This window comes from Amia ocellicauda, chromosome 13 (genome assembly GCF_036373705.1).
Source record: "Amia ocellicauda isolate fAmiCal2 chromosome 13, fAmiCal2.hap1, whole genome shotgun sequence".
NCBI lineage: Eukaryota > Metazoa > Chordata > Actinopteri > Amiiformes > Amiidae > Amia > Amia ocellicauda.
The window spans coordinates 17,011,390-17,021,937 of record NC_089862.1 but is presented as its reverse complement, the minus strand read 5'-3'; the positions used below and the strand labels follow the sequence as shown (position 1 = coordinate 17,021,937).

Below are 10,548 nucleotides of genomic sequence, written 5' to 3'. Positions count from 1 at the left end.
ACCGTCCAGAAAAAAGACAACACAACAGCAGCGGATAACACGGAAGGGAGCAAAACCATGATAGGTAAAGACTTATTAAATGGGACAGCAACTTTTTCACATTTACAAACAGAATTCACAGAACATACCCTGAAGGTGACCTGCAAGGAACCATTAAACACATCTGAGTGTGCACCCAGTGACAGTATTGCAGTTTGTTCCACTTCAGAATCTGACCATGAAAGGCAACAGCAGTTGTCAAGTGTGTCTCACAATTTGCAAGGAAATCAGAGTATTACAACAAAAGATTCTGGTTTGAGACTTCCTCTGACATGCAAGGAGAGAGAAAGTAATAAAGAACCATCTGTTGAAGACTTCACAGGGTCAGCTCAAAATTTGCTAGATAAAGACAAACATTGCCTGGGGTGCTTTTCAGCAGATTGTCAATCCGAGCCTCCTAGAGATGTAGATTCATCCATTGTACAAACAGAAAAAAATGTACAGAATACTTTATATTCTCATGATGATGAGGATACTTGTGAAGACTTACAAAAGGACATGGGAATGCAGCAAGATTGTGAACTTAGAGAGGATACAACAGATGAAACCATTTTAGTGTGTGCACAAACCAAGTTGTCAAACCAACCTGTTGACTGTAATGCATCAGCTTCTTTAGGTACAGATACTTTATTGCTAGAGAGAAATGAGAGTCCTGTTCCACCCCTCACTGAGAGAGAGAATTCAATACAAGGCCTTAACCAGAGAAAATTAAGAAAAAAACAAAATTCTCCACCAGTATTTATTCCACAAGGTACTGTGTTAAGGATTTTAAACTCAAACCAATCTCTTCAGGCAGTGTTGAAGGAAGCAAACCAGGACCCTGAAAGCTCTTCTGAAATGTTTATTCCAAGGCCAGTATCATTTAGAAATGCAGATGACAGAAAGACTCACCCTAAAGATTCCTTATCCCAAAAGAACACTAAACTCCCAATGAAGAGGAAAAGATCAGAATTGGAGAATGAAATTGTGGAAGAAAATCTAGAAACAGACTTGCCACCAAATCGTAGAGAAAACCTGGAACAGAAATTCCCCAGACACAAGAAGAAAAAGATCAGAGCTGCTAAAGTTAAAATATGCAATTACCACTTTGGTGAAAACAGACAAATAAAAAGACTTCAACTCACCCCATTCAGAAATGACCAACCAGTTAAATTCCCATGTCCAAATCAGCCTGTTGTGGTTCTGAACCACCATGAAGTGGATACTCTAGAAGTGACTGGTGTGATGAGAGCCATTAATAAATATAAAGGCTGTGTTCAGAAGGTTGTGCTCTATGCAAACATGTTTTCACTCTATTTGCAAAAGAAAAAGAAAAAGGCTGCAACATTTCCACCTACTTGTCCGGTGATTGAACGGCACATGTTAAAAATGAAGTTAAAAAAAATTCACCAGGATAAATATCAGGTTGTAGGATTTGTACCTGATATTTCCCCAACTGGAGCCTTTAAGTGCTGGTTTTGTGCGAGGATGTTTTCTAACCAAGAACAATGGATAGCACATGGACAAAGGCATTTAGTTGAAGCTACTAGGGATTGGAATACAATTCAGAATCCATCAGAAAAATAATCAGCCTGCACTGTTTTGTTACCTCTGTACATCCTTTAAGTATTACTGGTTGGCATTTTATTTCCACAACAATGTATGTGCTAATCTATGAATTTCTAAAACAGAAGCAATAGGTCACATAGTGTTAAAGCAAATTACAGTGCAATATAATATATCTTTATTCATACGGAGTGCTTTTGGCACAGAGAAGCATTTCTAACGTGTAAATTGGTTTGATATGTGCACATTTCTTTTTAATTAAAATAGACTTAAGGTTACAGATGGGATGCTACAGAAACTGAGTAGTTGTGATTATTGATCAAACAGCACATTTTCTTACATAAATGTAAAATAAGATCAGAAAGGTAAATGTAAAAGTACATATTTTTTTCTTTCAAACTTAACAGACAATTATTTTGTTACGGCCATTTCAGGCCTTTTAACTATTTGATTTATAGATAACATGTTATACAGTTTTGTATTGCATTAAGTAAAGAGGGTATGTTAATGTTGTATGTTGTAAATCACTTGGATGAATACAATACAAGCAGCAGGTTCAGAGTTGAGTATATATCCTGAGATGGTAAGGTCATATTTTTGTAATTTAAGCTCAATATTACGTGACCACGTTTGTCAAAACACCAGCAAAGTGGTAAGATTTTCTAAGACTTCATGCAACTGTCATACTATGTGTGACAGTTGCATTATGTTCGGTTTACAAAGCCATTGCTTTTTTGTTGTATTACAGTTCCAAAGAAGCATGCAAAATGATTTTTTTTTCTTTTAGAAGTTTGCACATTTTCAAAGCTTAATATGGATAAACTACAGAATTTGTACATTGCAGAACATTAATGTAGGATTCATGCTATTGATCTTCATTTTATGTAGGTACAAAAAATAAAGCTTAGAACTTTCAAAACACAAACGAATGGGGGTAGATTTTTATTTATTTAGTAGTTGCATTTAGATGAATACCCCCTTTCTGTGTTTAAATTGCTTGCATTGAAAGATAAGTTGTATAAAGCCGGTTTAAAAACCTTAAGCACTCTATATTCCCTGCACTTTGTAAATGTTTGCCATATTAAGATAATAATGAGTAAGCATAGTTTTACAATGTTCATCATCTCTGTAATACGTCTGAGTGTCAGACTTTTGGTCAGACTTGTAATGTTTTTTTTGTTGTTGTTTTTTTACATACAACTAAGCTAATGTGTTATTGTTCCTGTTGAGAAACTGTTCTAATTGCAGACTTAAGTCTCATAAACCGCTTTCACACTAGACAGTTGAAACTGGGGCAACCCCAGGTCGAAAATCAAGCCTTCATGTTGTCATTTTCAACCCGAGACGAAAATCTGAAGCCGGGGTGAACTCGCCCTGCTAGAGACCAGGGTTGAGATTTCCAACCTGGGGCAAAGCGCTCACCTCAGGTCGAAAAACGATAATGTGAAAACAACAGCATTACACAATGAAAAAATAGTATTTTTAAAGAACTTTGGTTGGACTTTGGCTGTTGTGTATGTGTTTGTGTGTGTCTGCAGTTATAAGATTGCTTGCCCCATAAGCCATCGGTTTTATGAAATACATTCATTGATACTTATGTTTTTATAAACTTTACACTACAATACTTCAGATTTCTAACGTTTAATATTCCACAGTAGTATTGATTTCTAAAGGTCCAATGCATTTGTTGCTTACTAGTATGATTCACATCTTTCACATCTGTATGTACACAGTTTATATTTGCTTCTTTATTGTGTGAATTTTAGGAAAGAGAACTTGTTTGCCTTTCCCATTATCATTGTATGCCTTAATAAATAAATAAATAAATATGTATATGTATATATATATATATATATATATATATATATATATATATATATGTATGTATGTATGTATGCATGTATGTATATATATACAGTGAGGGAAAAAAGTATTTGATCCCCTGCTGATTTTGTACGTTTGCCCACTGACAAAGAAATGATCAGTCTATAATTTTAATGGTAGGTGTATTTTAACAGTGAGAGACAGAATAACAACAAACAAATCCAGAAAAACGCATTTCAAAAAAGTTATAAATTGATTTGCATGTTAATGAGTGAAATAAGTATTTGACCCCTTCGACTTAGTACTTGGTGGCAAAACCCTTGTTGGCAATCACAGAGGTCAGACGTTTCTTGTAGTTGGCCACCAGGTTTGCACACATCTCAGGAGGGATTTTGTCCCACTCCTCTTTGCAGATCCTCTCCAAGTCATTAAGGTTTCGAGGCTGACGTTTGGCAACTCGAACCTTCAGCTCCCTCCACAGATTTTCTATGGGATTAAGGTCTGGAGACTGGCTAGGCCACTCCAGGACCTTAATGTGCTTCTTCTTGAGCCACTCCTTTGTTGCTGTGTGTTTTGGGTCATTGTCATGCTGGAATACCCATCCACGACCCATTTTCAATGCCCTGGCTGAGGGAAGGAGGTTCTCACCCAAGATTTGACGGTACATGGCCCCGTCCATCGTCCCTTTGATGCGGTACAGTTGCCCTGTCCCCTTAGCAGAAAAACACCCCCAAAGCATAATGTTTCCACCTCCATGTTTGACGGTGGGGATGGTGTTCTTGGGGTCATTCCTCCTCCTCCAAACACAGCGAGTTGAGTTGATGCCAATGAGCTTGATTTTGGTCTCATCTGACCACAACACTTTCACCCAGTTCTCCTCTGAATCATTCAGATGTTCATTGGCAAACTTCACACGGGCCTGTACATGTGCTTTCTTGAGCAGGGGGACCTTGCGGGCGCTGCAGGACTTCAGTCCTTCACGGCGTAGTGTGTTACCAATTGTTTTCTTGGTGACTATGGTCCCAGCTGCCTTGAGATCATTAACAAGATCCTCCTTTGTAGTTCTGGGATGATTCCTCACCGTTCTCATGATCATTGAAACTCCACGAGGTGAGATCTTGCATGGAGCCCCAGACCAAGGGAGACTGACAGTTATTTTGTGTTTCTTCCATTTGCGAATAATCGCACCAACTGTTGTCACCTTCTCACCAAGCTGCTTGGCGATGGTCTTGTAGCCCATTCCAGCCTTGTGTAGGTCTACAATCTTGTCCCTGACATCCTTGGACAGCTCTTTGGTCTTGGCCATGGTGGAGAGTTTGGAATCTGATTGATTGATTGCTTCTGTGGACAGGTGTCTTTTATACAGGTAACGAGCTGAAATTAGGAGCACTCCCTTTAAGAGAGTGCTACTAATCTCAGCTCGTTACCTGTATAAAAGACACCTGGGAGCCAGAAATCTTGCTGATTGATAGGGGATCAAATACTTATTTCCCTCATTAACATGCAAATCAATTTATAACTTTTTTGAAATGCGTTTTTCTGGATTTTGTTGTTGTTATTCTGTCTCTCACTGTTAAAATACACCTACCATTAAAATTATAGACTGATCATTTCTTTGTCAGTGGGCAAACATACAAAATCAGCAGGGGATCAAATACTTTTTTCCCTCACTGTATATATATTTATATGTATATATATATATATATATATGTATATATGTGTGTATATATATATATATATATATATATATATGTATGTGTGTATATATATATATATATATATATATATATATATATATATATGTATTATTTTCATGTCAGTTCACCTCTGAAATGTTCACAATTTTCTTTGTACATAAAGTGAGTATGAACCCTAACCCTCTGTCAGTCCTAATCCTAAAAATAATGTATGAATGATTTCAATTTACATTGTTTTGCGCTACATTTAAGGATGGACATCAGTTATTGTTTGATTTAATAAAGAATACATAAAACAATTGTTCTTCAATTACTTTTGCATTGTTTCTGAGTAATATTGAAGAGTGACACAAAACATTTAATATTCAGACTGAGATTGGGTCGGGTCAGGTCAGGGCAGACCAATATTTTGAAGCATTTTTATACAATATTTTTTCATGTGTTTTTAATTTATTTATACCCCACAAAAATAACAATGTTGTCAAGATTATAGGCTTGATTTTATATGGCACAGTGATATGCTGCGTAACACAGCAAACTTCACATTCAAATCTATTCTATCTGAAAGGATCCAGTTCTCTCTGTTTTCAACTTATTTTCAACACAGATGGCTGTTTCACACCCTGAAGTCTTTTGATGTTTCTTTTGTTTCCTTTTCTATCCAGTCCAGTGTGCAGCTCTGTGAAAGGCTACTTTGTTATACACTGCTTTGTAATGAAATTGTAACCATTAAATAGGCAGAGCCTGGATAATAACATACTCCCTAAAAAATTGACCAAAAGTTGTTGACTTCATTGTCATGGGCCACTTCCAACTTCTTAGAAATAAAAACGCAATAGAGTACAAGTTTAATATATAATGTCATGGGAAGGCCAAACTTTTGATGCAGTGTAGGCCATGGTGTATAAACACAGATCCTAGAACAACCTAGTTATGGAAGTGGTGGAACTGAGAGTGCCTTTAAGAATGCAAACAGAAGCATTTCTTTGCACAAAGGGTTGGGAAAGTCACCCAGTTTTGAAAGAGTCACACTTTTTATATGAAAGGAGTGTCAACTGAGTTTTCAGATTACTTTTGAATATTTGCTCAAAGGGTTTATATTACATTGCTTTTTTTCCCCAACAGAAGTAAAATTAGGTTTACTTTTTATTGGTCTTGCTTTTAATTTGCAATGGATGAGCTTGTTTATGATTACATACAAATAACAGTCATAGCTTTTAACACAGAGAAGGCATCCTTTTATTAGCCCAGTATTCCAAAAAATACCACGTTAAATAGAGTACACTGGTTATGATAAAAAGGATTATAAGATTCACTGACACAACAAAGAAAGATTTTTGTTAATTTCAGGGAACACAGAGTAATTAGGAGGCATCAGTGTTCTATGAAATATAAGCAATCTACACAGATTTGCACAAATAACTCTATACAAGGAACATTCTCTAAAATGGTGACATGTTCTAGTATTCATTGAAATCCTTTTGTAGTGGATATATTAGATTCTGTAGCACTTCAATACATTAATAGACTAATAAACACTATGAATATATAATATATTTATATGCAAAAGAAATAGATAGACTGGTAGACTCCTTTATAGTTAGCTTAATAAATATTTAACATCAGTATTTCTTATCAACATAGGGTTGATGAGGCACTTGTTAATTTAACTATTACAGAGTGATTTTTTTTTCTATTCATGTACTGATATCACAGTTACACAGATAACATGAAGAACTTCATGAAGAACTAGAACTAACCCAGTATTTGGTTTTTTTTGTCTTTTGAAAATGCATATGTCAGGGTACACTTGTCCTTTTGTTTCCCTGATTTGTCCTTTCCATCAATCAGGACTAATGGAAAAACCTTGTGGAATTCAATGATGTCACTTACAGAATCAAACATCTAATGAAAGAATAGAAAGGAAATTCAAAGAAAATGTTATTTGTTGTTTTTCATAGGTCGAAATGAACAAATCACATCTAATAAGTTATTGTGTCTTGTACTATATGGATTTAATCCTTGTAAACAGTATCCCCTGCAATACTGTAGTGTTGTAATATATTTTACGTAATTTATATATATATATATATATATATATATATATATAAAAGCCAAAGCTTTACTAATTTTCTTTATGAGGGGCAATTCAATTAAAAATATATACTTACATGATTTCCCCATAGTCCTGTTCCTAGTGCAAACTTTTGGCTGCTCTCTATGTATCTAATTTTAATGTTGTACACTTTGTTTCCATAAAACACTGCCAGGACATAGGGCTCATCATTAACCTTCTTTGAGCAGTCACGCACTAAGAACCCTCCATCCTGTGTGTAAGAAAAACACCATTATATTAGCATCAAAGTATTCCAACCAACAGACACACACACACACACACACATGCCGTGCTGGGCAGTGATGTGAGGGACTGCCCCAATGTGCCCTGCACCTAAGAGCTACCGAGAGAAACAGAGAGAAGACAGTATAGCATTTGGATATGAACTTGGAAAAATATAGTAAAATATATTACCGTGTTCATGGAATACAGGGCGTTTTCTGCTTCATATCGATCACATGCTCCAATGTACCAGTTATGGTGATGTGAAATCTGAAAAAAGTGTAATTTGTACATATACAGTTAGGTCCATAAATATTTGGACAGTGACACAGCTGTCATGATTTTGGCTCTGTATGCCACCGCAATGGATTTGAAAGGAAACATCCATCCATCCATTTTCGTAACTGCTTATCCATGTGGGTTGTGGGGGATGCCAGAGCTGATCCCAGCAAGCATAGGGCGCAAGGCAGGAATACACCCAGGATGGGACACCAGTCCATCGCTGGGCACACACACACACAGGACAATTTAGCTTGGCCAATTAACCTAACCAGCATGTCTTTGGATGGTGGGAGGAAACCGGAGCACCCAGAGGAAACCCACGCAGACATGGGGAGAACATGCAAACTCCACACAGACAGACACCCTGAGCCGAGACTCGAACCCAGGCCCCCGGAGCAGCGCTAACCACTGCGCCACCGTGCCGCCCTGAAAGGACACAATCAAGATGTATTTGAAGTGTAGACTTTCATCTTTAATTTGAGGGTAATTATATCCAAATTGGTTGAACGTTGTAGGAATTACACCCATTTTTATATGTGGTCCTCCCAATTTTAGGGGCTTAAAAGTATTTGGACAAACTAACATAATCATGAATTAAATTGTGAGTTTCCATATTTGGTTGCAAATCCTTTGCAGTCAATTACTGACTGAAGTCTGGAACCCATAGACATCAGCAGATGCTGGGTTTCTTCCCTGGTGATGCTCTGCCAGGCCTGCACTGCAGCTGTCTTTAGTTCCTGCTTGTTCCTGGGGTGTTTTGCCTTAAAGCACATCTTGATTGTTTCCTTTCAAATCCATTGTGGTCGCATACAGAGCCAAAATGATAACTGTATATACAATAATTTAAAAAAATATACATTTCACATTTTTTTGTTTTGTTTTAATTATGAAAGTGGCCTAATCATTTTTTATTAGGATTTTACGATTAAGTATTTGTACCTGAATTGTTCTGTGTCCTGGATCCCTGGGTATCTCAAAATTATAGTGCTCAGAAGAAGGTCTCTGTTTTTTGGTTTGTTTTTTAACTTGTGGCCACTCATGATTGTAGTTTGGCTTATTTCTAGTAACAGCTATGGAATAAAGAAGAAAGACGGAATTAATGCACTGGCAGGATTGATGACATTTCATGACAAGGGCACAATTCTAACACACCATGCTACAATCTTGGGGGTATAACACTGAAAACATTTAATTGCCTACTGATTTCAATTCAATTCAAATGTTTTTTGAGCAGCACTTTACCTGTAATTAAGGATCCTTGGTCATGTGATGGCCTGATAGAACTGTAATGACATGAAGATAAATCTCAGTTATTCAAATAATGTTAGTGCATAACACATACACTATATAACCTGTAAAAACATACATTTAAAAATCACAAGGTCATCACAAGCTCCATGCCTCTTGGGTTTATTGAAGAGCAGTCCACAAGCATAAGCTACACAATCTGGAGCAGCTGTAGAGGTTGTGTATGGAGATTGGTTGAATATCCCTCATGAAAGGCTGACAAACCCATTAAAAGGCTAAAGGAAGCACCTCATCGGGTATTTAGAAATAAATGTAACTTTATTTTACATATTTGCTATTAATGAATACAATAATGATAGTTACACAATTCATTACCTTTTTATTAATGGACCCCTGCATGTTCTTGCCAAGTCAACTTTTATTTACACTTCAAAAAGTGCATGAATAATTCTGGAAGCTACACTGTATATAAATATATATGTTATCTTTTTAATGTTATTACATTATTTTATTCATGCATTTGTATTGTGTTGGATTTTAAATTGACTTAAATTGGGCTGACCTTGAATTTAGACTGTCTTTGAATTCCAGATCTTGTGAGCACCTTGGAGGTTCACGAGGAGTTGCAGTTGGGGAAGCTTGAAAAACTAAAATTACACATGAACATGCATTTCACTAATGTTCTATAACATAATACAGTGGTTCTCAAACCTGTCCTGCAGTACCACATACCCTGCAGGTTTTTGTTCCAACCGAGCTCTCAATTACTTAATTGAAACCTTAATTGAAGTAATTTGATTACATTTGACTATAAATTGTAGGTTTAGGGGGGGAGGGGGAATGTGTCCCCCCCAATGTTGAGAGAGAACATTTAATAGTCCCCCCCAGTAATGTGTGCCCAACTCCATAGGCGTAGTGGACACATCCCCCCCAATTCTGAAACCAAAACTATACCACTGAGTTCAATTAAGGGTTCAATTAAGTAATTTAGAGCTCGGTTGGAACAAAAGCCAGCAGGGTAGGGGGTCTTCCAGGACAGGTTTGAGAACAACTGATATAATAAAATGTAATATGTTAGTTCAACACAATTCAAAAAATGTATTCTCTAGATCCCAGATAAGTCATAAAAGTAATCCCATAAAGAAAGCTATGAAATACAGCTCTGGAAAAAATTAAGAGACCACTCCAAGTTCAGAAATCAATGTTAAGTGGTCTCTTCAAGTTTTTCCAGAACTGTATGTAAAAGGCCTAAAAGCAGTTTTTATTGTAATAAAGTGCTAAAGAACCAAAAAAGTCAACCTTCGAGAATCACTCATTCTCTATTTGGTTTGTATTGTTGTTTCAAATAGATATGCGTTGAAAAAAGCAGCTTACCACTGGATTGACAATTTACCTAAAGAGAACATAGAAATAGTGTATAACAATTTTACATTTATAATTACTTCACTCAACTTCATTGTGTCCGCCATCTTTGAATGCGGTGATTAAGAGAATTGAATACCGAGTTTCCTCTCCACATATTAATTCTGATATTTAACTAGGCACAACAGTTCTCAACATATTCAAAATCAAATC

General features: G+C 36.4%; 1 protein-coding gene across 1 annotated transcript in view; it reads right to left on the bottom strand.

The window, feature by feature from the left end:
• Nucleotides 1-5,990: 5,990 nt before the first annotated feature.
• clnk (cytokine dependent hematopoietic cell linker) overlaps nt 5,991-10,548 on the bottom strand; it is a 29,058-nt gene continuing 24,500 nt past the window's right edge. The window contains exons 13-19 of the mRNA XM_066720021.1: nt 10,348-10,366; nt 9,536-9,620; nt 8,968-9,008; nt 8,665-8,795; nt 7,636-7,713; nt 7,277-7,432; nt 5,991-7,010 (exon numbers count right to left, since the gene is read on the bottom strand). Coding sequence (XP_066576118.1) covers nt 6,861-7,010; nt 7,277-7,432; nt 7,636-7,713; nt 8,665-8,795; nt 8,968-9,008; nt 9,536-9,620; nt 10,348-10,366 — 660 coding nt within the window. The 3' untranslated portion in view covers nt 5,991-6,860. The remainder of the gene's footprint in view (nt 7,011-7,276; nt 7,433-7,635; nt 7,714-8,664; nt 8,796-8,967; nt 9,009-9,535; nt 9,621-10,347; nt 10,367-10,548) is intronic.